The following is a 22,784-nucleotide window of genomic DNA, read 5'->3' on the forward strand; positions in this document are numbered from 1 at the left end:
AACAAATATAAAAAGCCATTATCATGAGTCACCACTGGCAGTGTTTTGAAAATACTGGCTGTTTTATAATGTTTTGTGTTCTTTATTGTACGTGTTGTACTTTTAATACACAAACACTAACTGTGAGATGAAGACTTACTTAAAACCAGGCATAAAATAAATGTTTACTTTTTACACAAATCGGGTTCACCGATGAGTTCATGTATTCAAATTGTATTCACATTATGCAGCAAATGGCAATGAGTCACACTGATCCATAATGAGTGACCAATACAAACAGAGGAAGGGAAGAACTGCTGACTCGCTGACTGGGTAACAGTGTGTTTTTCCTTCATCATGTATCTTTTACCCTGGAAGTTCCAGCAGAAAGGGACAAATTAACCAGTGGATATACTGACATGCAGAGAAAATGAAAAATGAAACCAATTTGGAATTTTCTCTGTGTTTGAACATTGTTGGAAACACCTTGGATACGAGTTAACAAAATAACCTAGGTCTCAGTGTTTTTTGACATTTGAATGAAGAATTGTTACGAAATATCTCTGTTTAATTTTAGCTGCTGTTAAGTTGTTCTCTAACTGCTCAGATCTTCCTCTCTTTGGTCCAAACAAACAGTGCTGCCTCTAAAGTAAAACACATGGTTTATTTATATCCGTCGAAACTACTTCAGAGGAAGAGAAAATACTAAAATATGTGATTTTTGACAATATTAACCATGATACATGAACAATTGACGCAGAGGCACAGGACTAGTACTTAGTATTAAGTGATATGAGTTGAATGGCTTTTGACATTTATTCATAACAATGTGTACACGAATAAAACAGTATCAGATTATACAGCACTACAGTATGACCTGTAATATGCGACAGACATGACACAAGCCTATACAGGAACACTTTGTGAAGAAGGCCCGTCGTCCGCTCCGACACGTCAGAACATAAAGCAGAACGACAGTATATGTATACGGTCAGGATGTACAAGAGTGGTTGTGTAAGCAGCCTCTTACAGATAACCTGATGAGAGCCAACCATGACACACACACACACACACACACACACACACACACACACACAAACATCCAGTTCTCTTCAACAACTTCACAATGATAGATGACACTGTTACAACACTTCCTCATTACAACTGGAGGAGTGTGTCTGGACAACGTCTCCAAGGGCAAAGGGCAAAGAATGCTATTATCACGGCTACCTTTGCCAGATGTGATTTATAGGGTGTTTATAGGGTGTTGTACAGCCACGAAAGGACTGAACCCTGCCGGCCACAGACTGAAGCCGTTCCCTTATAGTGCGCCTGCGGGTCGCCATATTGGACCACATCACAGCCGAGTGATAGATGTACAGTTGTTTACTGACTTTATTCTATTATTGTATCTATTTACTTGACTACATAGTAAGTAATCAAATAACATGAAGTCAAAACGATGTCCTCCCTCAGCCCCTCTGACATCCAAATGGCAGATTAAATATAGATGTAGAAATCATATACTGGCACATTTCCACTGTCCATTGTGATGGGATGACTGAAACATGAGATTTACGCCCTGATTGCACTGACCCATGTTGTATAACACCACTGTAATAAAACACAGCTCTTACGTTACATCATAACTCAAACTGCTAATGGGTGGAGAGAAGACACCTCATCAAATTCTGATGCATACCGCAAAACAAACTGCGGCTGATCTATTGGACAGATGTTTAGACAGATTGTTTTGACCTGTTTTTCAGGAATTCAGACATATCAAAGCTCTTGATACTTGGTTTCTTTTCAGAGAACCAATTTATATAATTTAGTTGAATTAGATGACGGACTTGAAATGGCTTTATGTGACCGAGTCGCGTCCTTTTTTTAAAATCCTCTCATAAAATCTAGGGCAAGCAGGTGAAGGCTGCTAACTGGTCCTCGACCGTGCAATCTGCCGCATGGGAGGAAGAGGATGATGTGATTTAAGGATTTTAATCCAGGAAATAAAAAAATTATGAGAAGCGAGATGATTATTGTCCAGAGCTAAATTCAGCTTTTTGTTGTTTGTACGTTTCTGCCTTCCTTTTTTTCTGGCTTGTTTTGGAAGGGCATATTAAAAATACATGATTAAAAATGTTAACCTTACGATCCTGCTGCAACTGTCTGATGCGGCTGCTCTTTGCACAAAATCAGTGCTGTTGTTTTTTTGAATATATAAATGATAATTTATGTATGTACGAATATTTTAAGATATCATATTAGGAAGCAAAGTAATCATTTGACTGTATGACGCGACACCTGTTTTTACTGTGCATATGACAATGAAGAATCTTGAATCTAAACAAAGTGTCACCACACTGAAAAGAGAAAATTGTTGGACCAACTTCATAGAAAATAAATCAAATAGCGACATACAAATGAATAAATCAATCTTAAAGGGACAGCGTGTAAGATTTAGGTGATAAGGATCTATTGGCATTGAATATAGAATAATCCCAGTGATGTTTTCACTAGTGGGTTTCATACAAATTGTACGAATTTTCTTCTTTCTTCACCCTAGAATGGGCCTTTTATAATTAAATACTTTATATTTAAATAAGAAGCAGGTCCTTTCTATGGAGGCTGCCATGTTTTTTATAGTTATTTTTCATGTTTGGAAGGGGAGGGTATAGTGAGGAGTATTCAACTGCAACGTGCAACTTCACCACTAGATGTCTCTAAATTCTTCACACTGTAGCTTTAAAGTGAATTAGTTATATGAACACAACTGTTAGCTTTAACTTGAAATAAACAGATTTGTGTGTTATACCAACTTATTTTTTGTTGCGCCAACAATTTTCTTTTTTCCTATGCAGGCAGGAAAGTGAATTAAGTCACCTAACTTCCTCTTGGCATTGAAGATGTTATGAATGGGCCTTAATAAAAAATCCATTCATGTCCCCTTAGCGTGTCCTTAGAATGTGCACTTAAGACTGATAAATTATATTGTTTAAAAGTTGTGTGACAGGTTATTCCATTTTAAACCCTTGTTAATATTTACACAGAGCTGTGTATGACAGGATTACTGTTAATAAGGCTGCTCCATCTTCCAGCACAAGCCAGGAAATGTTCATATAAACATGGGCATCCATCCACCGAGAACTGAGTCACATCCAGGCCCCAAATGAACAGAGAGACACAGGGAAGAGCTGAAACGTGAGGGAGGAAGGAACCATGGTGTCTATGGTGGGAGGGGAGAGAGAGTGAGAGAGTGAGAGAGGGTGAGAGAGAGTGCAGGCAGTGGCCTAGATGTGTGAAACGCCAGGGGTTGGGGGTTTTTTTGGTTCACTGGTTGACTTTCTCAATCTCTGACCGAATGTGATGGGGAAGTTCTGAGAAACAGAACTTCAGAGAAAAGTTGTGAACCACCTCATTTAGCAGTTGTAACACTTCTCCAGGTGGTTGTCCTGCAGGCTGACCATCACTTGGCCGGTGTTTTTGTGCCAGTGGCGCACGGACACACGCACCAACATGGGGAAATACAGGTGGAACAGGTAGACATCCACTCAGAGACCGAAACCCATTGTTTCCCCGGGACGGTCAGCGCTAAGTTCCCCCTTGAGTGACACCGCCATGGCCTTGGAGGCGGACGGCCACAGAGGTTCATCAAGGAGCGCTCACGAAAAATATCCCCGGGCGGCGTTGGAGCGCAGCGGCTACGTGAGGACATGTGTCCCTCCGCTGCAGCAGGACGCAGGCAGCCAGTCGTGCCTGAGACTCGCCGTGGCATGGACCTGCAGGAGAACACTGTCGTCTGCGGCGTGCGTCGCCTCAGTCTCCGTTATCCTCGCTCTGCTGCTCACATTGGTCGACTGGGATGCAGGACGCAGCAGCAGCACCAACAGCAGCAGCAGCAGCAGAGGGAATAGCAGCGGCTCCGGTCTTCACTCCGCAGTGGAGCTGCTGTTGACTGTGTGTCACTGCGTCTCCCCGGGCTTCACCCTGGTCTGTGCCTTCTTCTGGCTCGGACTGTATCTGCTCCGCTGCGGCGTGCTCCTCCGCACCGCGCTCCTCTTGTCCGCGCTGTGCCACTTGGGCGAAGCCGCGGCGCAGTCGCTCCTGCGCGGCGCCGAGGAGCAGCTGCTGTCCCTCCCCGCGACCCTGGTGGTCCTCGGCTGCCTGGGCAGCGGGGCTCTGCTGGTCGTCCGGCCGGCTCAGGGAGTGTCGATCCTCATCTTCGTCAGCTTCGTCCGCGCCGTGTCCCTGGTGTCTCTGAGCAGGGTCCGGGCCAGCTGGAGACCCCACCTGGCCTACCTGCTGGGGCTGCTGGGGGTTTTGCTTGCGCGGTATGCTGACCGGCTTCTGCCGGCCCCAGGGACCAGCGGGACGGGGTGCTGTGGCTCTGTGACCGGGGCGAAGGAGGAGGACATCCCTGTCTTCAAGAGGAGACGGAGGTCCAGCTCCATAGCGGCCTCGGAGATGATGGCTCATGGTCACAACAACAGCAAGTCCCACCGCAGGACTTCGCTGCCATGCATTCCGCGGGACCAGGTAAGGCACGTCCAAGTTTGCACATCTGGACACGGTTCCGTTCCAGCTGTGATCGTGACCTCTCTGCCCACTGCGGGCCTCTGGGTTCCTCCGAGTCTGATGGCATGTGTGGCAGCTTTACGCGCGTCGGCTCCGCACATCGGGCCATGTTATAATAGAGCTTGTAGCCGTGCACGCTTTATTGTGATGATGGTAATGGTTTGTTTGCGCTACAGGCCCACACGTCCACAGCCGCTCGGACCAGCACTGGTCCGGTACACTGCAACATGCGCTCCGTGCAAACACTGCTGCGGGTTCGGTCCTCACCACCGGGCCGTGCGCTGTGTTTGTGCTGCTGATAAGCAAATGGAAGGTGCACTTAGCATGCCAAGTTACAGTGTGTCCCGTGATCGCCTAAGTGTGTGTGTGTGTGTGTGTGTGTGTGTGTGTGTGTGTGTGTGTGTGTGTGTGTGTGTGTGTGTGTGTGTAACGTTGTGAGGTCACATCTAAATATTTTGAAAGCCTCTGTGTTTATCTGGCCCAGTGGCGTGGCGCACGTGTTCCCAAACTTACATCTAATGGAGCCACATTATATTCTGTAACTGTGACCTTATTCCTACCTCATGGTGTGGTGAGCTTAAAGATCACTGCAGTGGAAAGAGGGGGTGTGAATAATTATGTTGCATATATCTCTCTGTTGTTGCTCTAATGTGGAAATGTATATATATTTATGGACCTCATAGAATGAGAGGATTTTTAGCTGGATGTGACACATGTGTGAATGAAGTGTATGGTGTTCCCTGGTTAGGGGTTTAATGGGCCCTTTTGGAGCTTGAGGCACATCTTTGCTTTTTAACAGACTTCAGATGTTCACATCCCAATAGAATCCAAACAATACTGGATCATCAGGGCCAATGCAGAAACCAGCCTTAGAATCCAATGTCAAAACATCAATTCTTTATATATAAATAAAGCCTATGTATGCTCTTGCTGGCTATAGGTATATTGATCTATTTGTAGCGGCGATGGTAGTTTATGCCCCTAACAAATGGAAATTAGATTTAGTCATCAAATTTGTTACAAAGCATCTTTTCTCTTCTGTTTGAGCTCAATGTATTATGTAATTTCACAATTTAAAATTGATCCTAAGCATCTTTATATATATATAAAAAAAGTTTAATATTAGCGTTTATACAGATACCCATGGACTATGCCATCGGTTGTTGATATTGGCCAAACAATATATTGGTGAGGATTTAAGAAATAGAACGATTTCAGCATCTTAACTCACTTTTACATACTTCAAACATAACACTGTTCAGGATTATTTTGGAATCAACATCATCTTCTTCATGTTCTGATTCAAACATGCGACTGTGAGAGTGTGCATATTAACGCATCCTCCCATCAAGGGCTTTTCACTGTGTTTTATTCGTGGATGCCAAAACATATATCGGTTTGTTTAATGAATAATTTCTTTGCAAAATAAAGCTTAAAAAATAACTGGCAGATATTTAAACAACAGTGTTTAAAGTCAGTCATAAAAACATTCTTGTACGATCCCGTTTTTGTACATAGGCAACATTACAAATGTGAATTAAACCATTTACTAATTGTGCTGGACTTATCCTGTGAGGTTCTTCATGTGCCTAATCTACAATATTTTCCTTAACATCAATACTGAGCCCCAAGACACCAACTAGACTGTTCACTTTTCAGTAAACAAGTATCCCCTGTACACTCAGTACACGTATTAGTGTCACACTATGACTTGATAAAAAGTTAAGTGTTCAATAAAAAAAGCGACTCCATTTGAAGCCACTTTATTATATGCACAACAAATGCAGAATGGTGAAATGGAATCCATCTAGTAACACAAATGTGAGGAAAATAATTCAAGAACACACTATAATGCATCAGATGAACCCGGGAAAGAAAGAAACAAAATAATGTTAATAATCTTGTTTAGGCACAGAGAGTCGAATATGTGTTTTTCACATGTATTGATTTACACAACTACTTATGATGGTTATCAGTATCATCACAATATTGTTATTGAGAGATGCTGAAAAAATTACGATAGTAATTTTACATCCACTCACTGCGTTTGTGTGTATGCAATCACCTTATGTACAACTCGCAGACACACAAGGAGTAATAACACAGTGGAGCACACGTATAAATATTTCAATAACTGTCAGATTTAAATAAACAAAACATGTTGGTTGGTTGACTGAACTATGTGACGTGAGCAATAGTCAACTAAAGCAGCACAATGTATTGTGTTTTTACATGAGCTAACACTGTTAGCTTTAGTTTATGTTACTATGAGCTATGAGGACGTTAGACACTTAAAACATGATGTTTTCTACAAATCTGAATCATTGGGGCACGGTGCGTTGAGCTTTTTATTTATGCCCTTAAGTGTTGCCCCCTTTCGCAATAATTCTCTATCTGTATGTGCTGCAGACAGGGTGACATTGGTCCAGTTTCCCTGAGCGGTCTTATAAATCCAAAATACGATCACACTTCAGACTAAACTCCTTTTCGAAGGACTGAAAAATCTCTGGAACACCGTCTCTGTTTTCTGACATGTTTTCATTGAGGCAAACAAAAGCTATATTGCACGCTGCTCCTGTAGTGGGAGACTGTTGCTAACTTGGGTTAATGCTGTATAGTATTAACCAAAGTGCAGTTACTTAAAGTTGTATTTGGTAATTCAAATTATAAATGATATGAAATTATAAATGATATGAACCAACCACTGGGAACACTAACTTGTGGGCTGGTTCCTTTTCTCCCACTCACTGCGGTCATGGCAGCTAGCATGTCATTATTAACATATTTGGAACATTATTTAAGGTCTGGGTTTTGACCGTTGAAAGTCATCCCTTCATGTCCATGAACGTCTCCTCTACTGAAGGTTGTTCTCTTGCCCCAAACTGTGCTCATGCCCTCTAGTGACAGCCGGGGATAAAACCACGAGACGTTGGGGGAGTTAGAGAAAAGCTGCTGATGTTACTGCCACATGAGAGACAATGATGGGGGATTTATACATATGTATTGTGCAGTGGATGTATGTGCAGTGGAGATTCATGGTTATCATCCTGAGTGGGTGAGTCATAGTCATGTACAATATGTCTTAGCTGGAACGGCAACCATGGAAAACAGAAAAAGAAAACCTGAATAGCAGTAATTAAATGGCTCATCACTTCTCTCCTTGTGATTTGTGGAGTAATTGTCGCTGACAGGCCAAACGCTCTGAGGTACAGACACCTCAACACAACCTTGTGTACTTGCACACTAGCCGTCACACAAAGGAAATTTTGGTTTATAACATTTTTTACTTAAGATTTAATGGATGTTTTTGCAAAAAGAAAATTGGGGTGTATAGCAGATACCTTCGCCAAGGCCCAACCGATCCTTCATAAAATAAAACTTTATTCACTAGATCCAGATTTTTATTTGGCTCAACACAAAATTGCACAAACTGCTAAATACCAATTCCGTCAACATGCCTGATTTTTTTTCATGAATGAAAAACAATCCATCTGACGATATTTAATAAAAATTTAAAAATAAATCCTGGTTCCACCCCTGATCCGGATCTGCAGCAAAATATAATAGGTGCTTCCTTGGCTCATGCTCCAACCCTGCAAAAAATGTCCTAGAAATTGGATGAGTAGTATTTGCATAATCTTAATAATTAACAACCAAACAGAAATATAATCTCCTTTCCGAGGTAATGATTTAATGTCCAATTGTATGTACACATTGTCAGTTTTTTCAGAGAGGACACTGGTTATCACAGCTTACAATTACCAAACTCATGCAGAGCAGCTAAGAAAAAATGTGATTTGTATTTATTTTTTGTGTCGTAGCATAAATGTGTCCGCTAAATTCTTTAAATAAAGTCACTCTTGTGATGATTCTGATCAAGGTATAATCAGTCTTATTGATTATGCCAATAGCCATTCCCATCGATTCAGCACCGTAAGGCCTGTTTCCATTAGAAGCACAGTTTACCTGAGATTGTTCTCACCCTGAGCCAGCGAGGGCCCCATCAAGTGCCCCGATGTGGAACCACACACTTTGTCCTGTCTCACAAATTTAATTCCCTCATTTGGAAACTCAAGCCGAACCCATATCCAACCCTCGATGCCTGGTTGTTCATTGCTAACTGGTATCTAGGGAACGCTGAGTTAGTGGGTGAACTGAACTGTTAGAATGGCTCCATTAGCCATTCCACCCTGTCATGTGTGGAACAGCAGTGATGAGAAATTTAACATTAAAAGAATCTCACAGTTGACCAGATGCTGAGGACAGCGTGTCCTCCTGTGGCGTTGCTGTGTGATCTCTGGGACCAGTAGGAGGGAAGTAGAAACACAAACAAATGGATTTTACTTTTGGAGCCAACAAAGTGCTACTAAAACATAAACAAACACTACAACTACTAACCCTTTTATAGATGTCCTTCTATTATTAAGTGAAGTTGTAAATATAAAGACGTTCATAGTATATACATTAACAAAGTGGGCTGATGTGCAAAATAATGGGTGATCACAGTTTTTTGCCGTAAATTCTGTCCTTTCATATGGTATGACATTTCCTGTCGGTGCGTCATAATATACAGTACTTTGTCAGAGCCTTTGTGTTGAAAGCAGTTGCCTGCTGCAGCTGCACAGAGTTTGCATGACAGTAGTGAGCAGGAGCCAGAACAATAAAAGTCTGAAAGGACACAACAAGAAGCAAACATCATTTGATGCTAAAAAGCTGTTGGGGCTGAGGGAGAGAGAAGAGAAATGGATGGGATGGGGAGAGATAAAGGAGATCCACCGCAGAAACAGTTGGGATACTGATAAGCAATGTCTGACTGGTTGATATACCTACCATAGTAATTGTGATCATGATAACAGTAATGCCAATAATAAACAATGGGGTATAATAATTATAGTTATAACTACAATGGCACTCACCATAGGACAGAGCTCTGCCAAAGTCCTACACATGATTGTCCCAAAAAGAAATCCTCCTGGATCATAATGAAAATAATAAGGGGACTGGCATGTGTGTGTGAGCAATGTGGCGTGTTGGGCCTCAGCAGAGGTTTGCCCTCTACTGAGTGCTCCTCTAGTTCACTATGTATTGCTATTAGACAATTGCAGAATTGAATGTGTACATTACTTTGTCCCATGAAATTCTCTGCTTTCACTTTATTGGGAGAAATAAAGTTATGAAACACTTCACCTGCTTGTCAGTGACAATTTGGGACACGGCCCCAGTCTGCATGGATCAGGTGCCCACAGTTAATGAATTCTAATCATTCAGTATGTAAGAATATATTGAACATTTTTCCTTATTCCCCCTACTACGGCTGCAGATTCTACCTTTGCATGAAGACACACTCACCATTTTTCAGCGGAGTCCGAATCTGTATTTGACTATTTTGGAACCTGACCTTTGTCTCTTCTCATTAGGTACCACAGCGCAGACATTTCAAGGCATTTAACAAATTAGTCAAATCCATTACTCACATTGTCTCTCTCTCTCTCTCCCTCCTTCACCTTGTCTCTCTCGCAAAGTGTCTCCCTGACACAAACATGGACACTTTGTACAGGTACTGTTGATCCATACTGTCGATAAAGACGCTCTCCAGAGTGCAGTTGTACCTGAGAGGAGTGGGGGGTTTTCATCAGGCGTCAGTGTGTGCAGTATTTATGAAGCAGGCTGGTGCAGCCTCCAGTGCCAGAGGCAAGACAGGCACTCTGCTGAACTGTAAGCTGGAAAATATCACTGGCTTCTCTGCATGCTTTTATTTTTTTCCTTCTCCTTTTTAAGGTGAATGGGATTGAGTGTTTTGCTGCTGTAATATTGTGTAGAACAAATGAGCTGATGTTGAATTAGCAGACGTTTCCTCACTAACATGATGTCTTGAGTGTTAATATTCAAGGATTTGACCTGAATTCACTTGCTTGGCCTGACTCCACACAGAGGCCTTGTGTTGTGACAGAAGTTGTTTGTCTTTCAGCCGGGGTCTCTGCGGGATGGGGATTTTGGGGAGGGAAAGGCCTCTGCTCGTGTTTTTTTTATTTTTCGGGGTCACGTGCAATTGAAAAGCACTCGCTCCGAGATAACGACGGCCATAAATAGAACATCTAAAAAAAAATCTGTAAGCGATTTGTTGCAGGACGTTACACCATGCAGCTTTCTCTTCCACCCTAACACACAGTGCAAATTGTTCACGACACAAATGCTACTACAAGGCCAACAAAATAGATAGTGTACACTACGTCCTACCATGTTGACGCACAAGCCTGAGTGATGTGAAACAAGTTCGTTTCCTCTCCTCGTTTGGAATATGGAGGTCAGACCTTGAACACCGTGTTGCGTAACCTCTACCACCTCATCATCAAATACAGTATCTGTGTCAGACGGGAGGTGAGAAGGAGGGAGCGAGGCCGATTTTAAAGCAGAAACATGTGCTCTGGAATCTATTTGAGGGAAGGCCCACATTCTTTCATTGACGCACATTCATTCCCTGGGAGACACACAACCTGTTCCCTGTGCCAGAGTTACAGGATCTGACTCCGAGCGGCCTCAAGGGTTATTAAACCTGCACCGAGATGATGGAGAATGTTGTTAATATGTTTGGAAAATAGATAATAATATCAGGTTCTGACAACGTTCACCAGGAAGGTTTGTGATATACTGGATGATGCAAAACGAGCATACATTCAACAACTAAATATAAATCTACTAGGACAAATAAAGTACGGTTCTGTTAGACGAGTCAGTTAGACAGAGAAGTAAAAAATATTTGTAATATTGTATTGCATATATTTTTTTTGTATCATCAAACAGCATTTCGATAATTGCTGTATTTTCTTGAATTATGTAATTTAACAATTAAATTTACATCATACATTCACTTCTTGTTCTTCCTTATCTCATGCAGGCTAATAAACTTTAATGATGTGGTATTGGATCAGTACATGGATCTATGTCCTCATTGACTCACAAACTGGAAATTTCTGCAGTGTCAGAGGTATTTCTGATGCGGTATCGGTATGTAAACATCTCTAGTTCAAGGAAGGCATCAGGAACAAAATAAATAGTACCAAACTTAACCTAAATAGCATGTAAGTATTATGTACTGCACAATATATATACACAGAAGTAAGGACATGCAGTTAAAGGGATTATACGTTCATCCAATGTAAACGTAAATACATGTAAATACATGTTCAAAATGACAAATGATGCAAATTCAATCATAGGGCTAAAAGCAGCAGAGCTTAATCGGATAACATATCAGTTGTCCTGCACTTAGGGAGTCTTGATTGTTTATAGCTTGAGAAAGATAATAAAATAATTTAGAAATAGATAAAGTGACGAGTAATGTAGAGCATAGAAAAAGGAAAACGATGTTGGAATTTGGATGTGCGTCACCAGATGTGCAGCTGTAGCCTTTCTGAATGGATCGTTTCATTCAGAGGAAGAAGGAGAAATAACAGCAAAGGTAGAAGACGGAGTGACAGACGCTGAGATGAGGAAAGATGGGTCTCAAAAAAGTGATTGAAAGAAAAGAGCACACTGACATTAGCACAGGCTGCATCCAGCCCCAAGCTGCAGTCAGATAGCCAAATGCATGTGAGAGAGGGAGAGAAGGGGGGGGGGGCTATGTAGCTCGAGGGGACCTATTGCAGGAGCGACTGCATGAAAGAGAGGGAGGGAGAGAGAGGAGGAGGGGGATAAGAGAGTGCTGAACGATTTGTTGGGGAGGGTGAGGGAGAGACGAGGAGTGAGAGGAGGTTTCGCTGCCAAGCACAGCAGAAGTGTTGATGGTGAAAGGAAACTATCTGGTCGCTGTGTTCGGCCTCCAACACACCATCGCTCTCAGCTCACACATGGACCCGCACACTGTGGAAGCAAGTTTGTGTCGATCGCATATGGTTTGTGCGACAGATAGTGTGTGTGTGCGTATTTGTGTGTGTTGGTGTCCTCATAATGTGACTATGGCTCTTTGCCATATGCTCCCACAGAGAGAGTAGAGAGGCCTGGGGAAAGAAAAAAAAGGAAGCGTGTGTGAGAGTAATCGTCATGGCTGCTGCTGAAAGGCAACAGCAAATCATTTGAACCTGGGCTGGGCCACTACTGTATACACATGCTCATATACTCACACACACACAGTCATGGTTCCATGACTTGAGAGGACATTACATTGACTGGCATTCATTTCCTGGAGGCATATCAATCTAAACCCTTCCTCACAAAAGTCTCACCCTGAAACATCTTCACCTTATCGGGACTTTTTATCCCCATGAAGAAGACAAGTCCCCATAATGTGACTATGTCGACAGATTTAGGTCCCTACAACATGAGATATACCTGGACACACACGCCGACACACACACAGTGGCGTCTCTGCGAGCTGTCCACATGAGGTTTGGTGGCCTTGGACAAGGATTGCCTTGTTACTGGAGTCAATGGCGTGTTTTAGCTCCAAAATATGCCTGGTGAGAGGCGGGAGGGGGGAGGGGGGAGGGAGTGGTTGGGCTGGGCAGGGAGCTGCATGGACGAGCAGAATCTGGATGTGTCCATTGGTCTGTCTCTCTGCTCCTCTCTCCCCACAGTAAACACTCTCACCAATGTAATGGACTCTCAGCGCAGGAGAGTTATAAACAGTGCTGCTGGGACTGTTTTTATTTTCTCAACCTTTGTGAGTTCGAGGTTTTATGGAAAATTAGGGATTCCCCAACTTTGCTGTCGTCTGTTGTGGAGCATGCACTGTTTGGAATAAGAGGAAGTATGTTTAAACTGTATTTCATGCAGGAGTGAGCTGGCATTCCACAGCTGTGTCTGTAGACTTAGTTCATACCCACTGACCTGACATACCTGAGAGCTGCCCGATGGCTCTACAGTGTCGCAGTGTGACCCTGATCATTACTGTTCTTATTAATTCTGAATTTAGCTCTTGAGTTCTATTTCAATCATTTTTCCACACATCCTCCCAATAGATAAGACAGGTTATTGATTCACAACACATTCGCACTACCACGTAATTCAGTGTGTAAAAATTGCATGACTGGAACTAGACTGTCAGAAAACATCCCAAATAATAGATAAACAATTAACAATTAATCTAAATATGATCAAAATCACAATATGCCCAAGTACATTACACAGTTGTAATTATTTGAAAAAGATCAAATCTGTCACAATATAAAAGAAGTATTGTGGTGAAACAGAGATTATTTAAAGATGGTGGTTTGGTATTGATGTCAGAGGCAAAAAAAAATTCTAACACAGAGACAATATCTATATACCAAAAAAAAGATTCCTAGGATGTCGTCATCGAACCCATATGACAAAGAAATGTAATTGAGGTTTGATATTTTATTGGTTAATTGTAAATATATCACACAAATACAACCAGATATATAGAACATGAATTAAGTTTTCATATCAGCAAACATGAACAGATACTGATAGTCTGTGGAAGGCTCATATCGCCCAATTTTATCGGCCAACCGATGATCAGGCTCTTATTATAGTATTTGTTTTTTTTCCAGTGAAAATACAACCACAAAAATTGATACTTATATCAAAATTGCTAAATCTGTCACAATGTGATTTTTTGCATATCATTCACCTCTGCTCAGTGAAAAGAAAATTGTAAGTGTGCAAAGCTGAGAAAAATGACTTGGATTCAATGGGGCTATCTGCTAAAATGGACTCATATATGACAGTATATATATTTATTTTGGGAGTGCAGCTATAAACACTTCCTACCAAACAGTACATCTGATATGACCCACAGCTGTCAGTATTTCATAAAAATAATTATACCCAGCTCATTTTACAAAGTCCCATGTGATCATAGATAAAAGTGTAAAAGCACCAAAAGTTTATTTTAAGATAATTTGATGTCTTTTCAAAGAGGATTAAAAAGATAATTTAACTGCTACTCTGCTGTGTTTGTCATAAATAGGGATTTTCCACTGATCTTCCATTTTTATTTATTTTTATTTACCCATAATTTGCCTCAAATCGCTCTCTGGTGAGATCAATGTTCAGACACTTCCCTTTTCTTTACTCATTGATGTGAGGACACACACACACACACACACACACACACACGCACACACACAGACACACACACACACACACACAGTGAGCCTGACCTTGGAGAAGCTCCCAGACGAGCTGTGTCCCCATAAAGTGGAACCTCTATTCAGATAGTGTTAGGATGCCATTGTGGGTTAGATCAATGCCCCAATCAAGCACCATTGTTCTCACGCATTCACACATATAATTTAATATATAATATAATATTTACTTGAGTACATGTCCACAAGACACAAATACAATTTTTTTGGTGATGAGTTCAAATAACTGCTGGTCTCCTCACAGCATTTCTGTTTGACGTTCGCTATATCTATGCATCGTTGAGCAAACTCAAATACAGCAGTGTGTGTGTGTCTGTGTGTGTGTGTGTGTATGTGTGTCCTAGTTAGTGGTTTACACTCGGTCAACAGTCTGCTGACAGTGTGTTTGTCTTGGACGCTTCCAGCCTGCCTGTAGATTACCCAATCAGATAATCAAGGGTATAATTGCATCACATGCATCTGGGAGTGTTTTTCCCTTCCATTATCCCTCATAATGCACACATACACATCACACACACATACACACACACACACACATACACACACACACACACACACACACACACACACACACACATGCACACGCATGCTGCAGACACACATTGATGACGTACATGGAGCAGCTAATTGCCAGGGGGTCGCCTGTGTTTAGAGACAATAAACTTACTCGTGGTCTCATCTGGATATAAACATGTTTCTTTACCTGCTGTTATCTGTTGAGAATCACTGGGAGCAGAAACTATGTCATCAGAGAGACTGTGGTGAACCTGCTCCTCTGAAACTGGGTCTGAAGACGTTGTAATAATGAGGGAGTGGACCATGACATGATGGATAAGATAATAAAATGTTACTTTGCTTCTGATGGGCTTAATGAAATGAGACCTCTTTTCTAAAACAGTCTAATTTTCTTACTTTGTTCTAATACACCAGTTTTTATACAATTTTTACCATTTTAAAACATTTGTTATTCATGCATTTGGGATGTAATTCAATTAGCTTGGAAGTATGTTAGACTGATAAAACTTTTAAAAAGGTATTCTCATCTCATATATAGAGTAAAGGCACAGGAGCGTGCATATCTCCTCTTAGGCCCAACTGTTGCCTTATGAAATTATTTAAATCCACCTGATCTGGATTTTTATTTGGATCTGCACTAAATTGCACACTCGTACATTTCAATGCGACAGACATTTTTTTTATCCAGATCCAGCCCGTGCTATTTTCGGAAATTTAACTTAAAATGGTAAAATAAAAAAAAATACAATGCCGAACAAAGAGAAACAAAACTCCTGGATCTGCCCCAACATTTTATGGGTTTCATTTCTACCAATGTCCAATCCTCCAATCAAATGTCGTGGGAATTCGTTCTGCAATGTTTGAACAATTCTTGTTTATGTAAGATTACTTATTGACTTGAAACAAATCATGCAAGTTTGAACAAACATTGTGTCTAATGTAATGTTTGCTAAGGGTATATACCATATAGACACAATGTAGATGTTAACTACGCCCACAAAATATGGCTGCTACGCATATCCTGCATCTGTTTGGTGCATAGGCTGCGCATGTCCTCAGAAATTAATGCGACGCGTACACAAGGTTCAATTCCCATATTTCAGGTCGGGGCACTAGCAAGAAGTAGCAGAGAATTTTGAAGACAAGATGTGTGACCAGGATTGAAATTAACCACGTTTGTATCATGTGTCCTTTCTGTCTTGGTTGTAACGTTAGCCGAATGTTGATCTTCTCGAGTGTACTCATCTTTGTTTATGTTTACCACATGCAAACTCAGACAGATTGGTCAGTCTTTAGTTCTGGAATCTACTGGTACACGTGCTGTGCCTTAGCAAATATGTGAACAATAATGGTGCAGCCGGTTGCCTACACATACTGTATGTGTGGTCAAACAGCAATTACCCCGAGCCTGATGCATGCTAGTTCAACCTCTAAATAAGAATATAGAATATATCGCCTCAGATGTTCCTTAGTTTGTATCGGAGCAGAACTTGCTTTAATCTTTGATGGTGCATGAAATAGAGTCATGTAAAAACTGCTTTGGTGCATCATAGCCATATACCACATACTGAGGGGGGAGATTTAGCTTCTCTTGATGAGACAGAAAACTGGGAAGACATGAAAATGACTACAGCTTTAACATAATATTAGTAGTAATATTTTCCCTCGGGGCATTTTGCCTCAGGCTCATGGGCATCTGTAGTCAAAAAATAAAATAAAAAACTTTCTTTGTATCTCTTTCCATCAGTCGTTCTCTGCCACTTTCTCTCTCTCTCTCTCTCTCTCTCTCTCTCTCTCTCTCTCTCTCTCTCTCTCTCTCTCTCTCTCTCTCTGTCGCTCTCTCTCTCTTTCTCTCTCTCCCTGTCCTTCTCTGTTGTCTTTCCCACTCACCCGATTTCCTCTCCGTCCAACATTCACATGACAAATGCCAAAGGCTGTATTATTGTGTCCTCAGCTGCCATCACTCACTGTGTTATGTAAGACACTGCTGATGCATGCACCCATGTGTGTGTGGTTATGTTTGTGTGTGTGTGTGTGTGTGTGTGTGTGTGTGTGTGTGTGTGTGTGTGTGTGTGTGTGCCTGGCTTCAGTCATGATATGCCTTCTCTGAATTCTCATTCATCCCAGCGTATCCAAGCTGAGGCCAGACCGGTTACCACTCCAGATGTGTGATCTGTTTCAACCTTGACCTCTTGAGCTACGGCAACACTGCGTTTTAAATCTATGATCTATAGAATAATAAGCGGCGGCACCATGACGAAAGTACAGAGAATCTGGTGCTTATATGGCAAAAAACTATGCAAGGCTGTCACTTTATTCTGAAAATGCAAACATTCATCCATTTATTCACAAGTGGGAAATGTTCATATTCAGGTTTTCCCAGCATAGAAGTGAATTGGTGAAATTGATGATTTTCTCTTGCAGATCATTGCAAAATTTCTCAAAAGTTCTCAATATAGTATTGATGTCTATTCAACATGTATTGCAACTGTCATCGTGTAACTCCATACAATTATAATAATTACTAGAACTCTCAGGGTTTCCCCCAGAAAACTTGCTAAGCCTGGTGGTAGGGCTGCTAGAAGGCACCCGCGGGGGGGGGGGGGGGGGGTTGAGCTGGACACCATTGTTTCTTATACTCTAAACATGTTGCACTTTGTTTAATATGCACACCTAACTTTTTTTTTTGATAAGGGGTTAAATAGATACTTTGATATCTTTTTGAGTTGCACTGCTGACTTAACTTATAAGTAGGGTTGGGTACCGAGAACCGGTTCCAATATGGAACCGGTTCCAATACAACCGGTACCTACCCGGACCGAAATGCAACGGAGATTTCGGTGCCTCATTTCGGTGCCTGAGCCAATCGAAGCCTGAGGTCTCCGCTCGTCCCGCCTCCTCACACTTCCGCTCCTTCCTTCACGGGAAGCGGCGGCTCTCGCCGGACCCCCGGAGGCCCCCGCGGCCGCGGACCCCTGTATACAAACTCTTGTCTCCGCGCTGCCCGCGCCCCGCGTGCGTCAGGGCTTCCGTGCAGGTGGGGGGGGGATCTCATCGTGAGACCTCTCCCCGGCGCTGGCTGCCCCCCCCCCGCCGGGCGCATTTCCTCCCTGGCGTTGCGTCGCGACCTGCTCCGGGTCGGCTTGGAAAGGCTCGGGGGCGGGAGGAACAAAGACCACGCCGAGAAATGTTTCATAAAAGCGACCGCATGTTAGGGGCACGAAGGCGGGGGGCCGAAGCCTGCCTGCGAGGGGGGGGGTCTCAGAGTCACGAGTCAGAGTGTGTGTGTTTTGTATTTATTTTTATTTATTTAAGTATAGTGTAAACTTTTGTTAACAGTTCGTATGTTATTCATAGTTTTAAGTTAAAAAGAGTTTTGTATTTATTTATATTTATAATCTACTTTAAACAGTTAATATATTTGGCAATAAAAAAGCCTTTCTTAGTCAAGTATCGTTTTGTGCACTTTTTTGAAAAAAGTATCGGTTCAGGCACCGTTTAGGAACCGGTATCGTTTTAAAAGTATCGGTTAGGAACCGGTATCGGATAAAAACCAAACGATACCCATCCCTACTTATAAGCCCTCTTTTTTATTTAATTTTATCACGTTGGAGTTGCTAGTTTAAACCTACAGTTTTGCACTTTAATATTTGAGCCTTTGTTTACATTTTGTTTTGTGCTGCATTATATGGTGACATACAGTTTGTTGTTATCAAAATAAAAATAACTGAATTGAAATGGTCAATTAGATTTTTTAGGAGGAAAATTAATCGTTTAGATTAATCGACTAATCGATAAAATAGTCGTCAGATTAATCGATAGAAAAATAGTCGTTAGTGGCAGCCCTACTTAATATTAAAAAAAATTCAAGTTTGCTGTGAACATAGCAGTCAGGCCTCTTATTTCAGAAACAATGAACCGTAACAGTTTGGTTACCAATAAAAGATAAGCGTACTACTTCTTTGCTTTCAGCCAGCTACTCAAACAGACAAGCAACAAAATAACAAACAAACAAAATACACAGGCAAGTGTCGGCCTACTTTGAAATAAATTAAACACAGAACTTTGTAGGGCTATTTGAGTCCTCCTCATATTTGTGGAAAATGTATGAAATAAGAAGTACCCTATTTTTAAATAAATAAAACCAAATAGCTGCAGCCTAATCGTGTAACGGACTAGGTTTATGTTTATGTTCGGTTTTGACTTATGTTCAGTAAAACACTGTGTTGAAGGAGCGTTCTGATGTCTGAGGGTCAGTGAAGGCGACATATGTTCAGTAAAACACTGTGTTGAAGGAGCGTTCTGATGTCCGAGGGTCAGTGAAGGCGTCTGGGTGGGACATGTGACTGTTTGGACCAATAGGATGGTTGCTTGGGGATCGGGGCTCAATGAGGAAGTGAAGTGTTGTTGATGTGCGCGAGTGATGGATTTTTTTATTTTTTTTAAAATAAAAAAAACATGCGACGCTTAGCCTGGCGGGGGGAGGAGTAAAGCCTGGCGGCCCGCCAGGCCTATACAGCACTGGGGGAAACCCTGAACTCTGCTTAATTTCTCAAATTTGTTCTGGATCCAGAATTTGTGCCTGATTTCAGGATATTTGAAATCAGGCACAAATGAAGGGTTCACGAAGGGATCATTCGTCGATGCTTTTCAACTCTTTGTTTTGCTGTCGTTTCGTTTTATTTTTTCCCAAAACTTGAGGGAGACAAAATTTTTTAGTCTTTGTCCCAATACACAAAATAAATCTGACTACTGTAACACAACCAAATTGTTATCGTCACCCTGCAGGTAGAATGTGTATGGAAACCGTAGACAGAAGTGATGCCAAAGTGTCTTGATCGCCACCTGGAGGCTGCCTGCAATATAGGACATAAATCCCACCTCCTCCATGTTAGTGATTGTGACAAGGACCAAAGCCAAAAGTCAAAATACACATTAAATAGGTGGTTCTCAAAGATCTCAGAGACTCGCGATTGATCGAGCATTTTTTTGGCGTGACCTCGCAACCATGCTCAAATCACTACCATGCGGACTCTGGCTCCATGTCTTTCAAATATGGCAGTGTTCATATACAGAATATTTTGGCCTCATTACTGGATAGTGGGAGGAAGTGGAGATTTATTTATTGACAGACTATGGCTGTAACCATGACCAGATGCACCGAACTGAGATTCGCGAAAAACAAAACCAGTTTTCATTTTCTATCAGTCAATAAAGCAGTGTGTGTAGTGAACCGTGTAGGCCTAATTTGCCTGATTACATTTTCTTCCTTTTAGCAAGGGAACTTCATATCTACACATGTTAACGTGTTAACATCAATGTGCTGAAATGACTCAAATTATTAATTGGTATATAATTAAAAAAAGGGAAAAAAGATGTCCCACTTTGCATCAGTTAAAAACCTACATCACCAACCATATCTGGATTTCTTTCAGTGGATTGCTCTCTCTCAGGACTATCAGGCTAGATATGGGGGACAGGTTTACTTCAGGTCAAGTTTTCAGATATTCAGAAATAATTGGATTCATTCTAAAAATGGCACCCTGTTTTCTCTGATCTGTGCTAAAGCATCTCAAAGCGAGCACTTGGTTCTCATCTGAAGAGCAGATGAAGGAGTTGGGAGCCTTGGGCTGTGATGTGTGTACAGGGTGGTACATACACACACACCACACACAATCTCTCCCTCTCTGCCCGTCTCGACAGCTCACTCATGATCGACCACACATACATAAAAACACACAAGTACATGTGTGTGAGCGGCCTGCGGTTTCTTTAGGCTTGACATTAGATCAAGCTGCATCTTGTGCTAATGTCAACGTGTTCTATTCTTTCATTGAGCTTATTTTCTCTCAAAGTCTACCGCTACCTTTATTCTCCTCCCACTTTTTTCATTCCCTCTCTCTCTCCAATCTCCTTCACTAAGGAATTCAATGAGTAGGCCCTTAATGGATGAAGCTGAGTATCTTTGGCTACCCAGAAGATCCACTTCTTTCTTGTTCTCCTTCAAATTTACAACTTGGTGTCTTCCTGTCTGTTGTTGATCCCTCAGACCAGTGTGTTACCTTTACTGTGTACACACAACACATACACACACATTATCACATACCATAGGTTTTATATGACCTCATCAGTAGTGTCTGTATGTATCACAGGCTGAGACAGACAGAAATGATGTAGATAAATAATCATATCAAATGTAATTTAGATGTACATTTTGTATTTGCAGGCCTCTAATCGAAGGTCTGTGTTGATTTTTCCCTGGGAAATCGTTCAGATAAACCACCATAAAGAGGATTTTGTCTGTGAGTTTTGTTATTGGCAATGTAGCCTTAGAGTCAAAAATGTTGTTGTGTTTTTGTTGTTGCATAGGATACTGGTTTATATAGTTTTGATATTGACATCAGCTCACAGTGTATCTCACTTAAACCAATGGCAACATGTTACTTGTATAACTCCTAGGTCTGCCCAAACAATTTAAGTAAAGCGCCTACCGCTGCCTAGATCCAACAGTCCCAAAAATAAGCCAGATGTCTTTCATCAAGATCCATGAAATATTCCCAGGGAAATTGGTGAAGATATAGAATAATACCCTCTAATCTAAGAAATTTCTGGATTTGCCCTTTTGTCTGAATCCAAGCCAAAATTTATTGGAGTCCTTCTTGGACCATGTCTCATCCATTCACCAAATTTCATGGATTTCCATTCAGTAGTTTTTGCGTGATCCTGCTGAAATTCAAGCAAAACAACCCACCAACAAAAAGATAGGGGTAAAAACATAACCTTCTTGCCAGAGGTAACTAAAATCGCTCCTATTAAAAATCAATCATCTGTGTAACATGAACCGCCACTCTTCACTGTCTCAAATCAAGGAGAAAATTAAAAAACTCATTCAATCAGGCAGTGCTACGATGCCTTTGTCTTAGATAGATGCTCGACAATTATCATAACCTTTAATTAGAAGATCATTTCTCTAAGTATGAGATATTAAGTCATTGTTACCAAACAGGGGCTCTCTTTGTTTCTTATTTAATGCAATGTGATCGCATAGAACTATTTGCACCACAAGTCTAAATGTGAAGTGTGGCAGAAAGTGTTTTGCTTCGGCAGAGATGTCTGATATCAGTTATCCTCTTTAAAAAGTGTCATCTGGAAGATTTCAAAAGGGGAAAACATTAGAGAGCAAAACTTCAAGAGGCACAGACACAAAATGGGATGTAAGTCATTAGGCATGCATCTCCAAATGGAAGACCGGTGTCTGGACGATCACGTTGTTCCTGTGGGAATACAAACGCCCGGCAACGTCAGTGTCAATCAGCCGGAGCAGGAAGCTGACAGAGAGATGTGGTGAAGCTGGCGTCAGTGGCCTTACATGGGTACAACAACACGGGGGAAAAGCACTCAACTTAGCCATGGAGACTTGGAGGGAGGAGGAGACTGGGATGAAATGATGTGTACGTGTGTGTGTGTGTGTTTCAAATTTAGTCTTGTGCATGCATGAGAACCCGTTCGCATGTGATGCAGCTTCTTCAGTGAAGTAAAGATAACGAATAGATGATGCAACAATTCGAATGCACGAAGTTCTCAATGAAGGAGTTGAATTTGTAT

General features: G+C 41.6%; 1 protein-coding gene across 1 annotated transcript in view; it reads left to right on the forward strand.

Annotated features, from left to right (window-relative positions):
- The first annotated feature begins 3,552 nt into the window (after nucleotides 1-3,552).
- The window catches only part of LOC133003817 (cGMP-inhibited 3',5'-cyclic phosphodiesterase 3A-like), a 51,149-nt gene continuing 31,917 nt past the window's right edge, over nucleotides 3,553-22,784 (forward strand). Inside the window, exon 1 of the mRNA XM_061073632.1 lies at nucleotides 3,553-4,515. Within this exon, the coding sequence (XP_060929615.1) occupies nucleotides 3,598-4,515 (918 nt within the window). The 5' untranslated portion in view covers nucleotides 3,553-3,597. The remainder of the gene's footprint in view (nucleotides 4,516-22,784) is intronic.

This window comes from Limanda limanda, chromosome 6, assembly GCF_963576545.1.
Source record: "Limanda limanda chromosome 6, fLimLim1.1, whole genome shotgun sequence".
Classification (NCBI taxonomy): Eukaryota; Metazoa; Chordata; class Actinopteri; order Pleuronectiformes; family Pleuronectidae; genus Limanda; species Limanda limanda.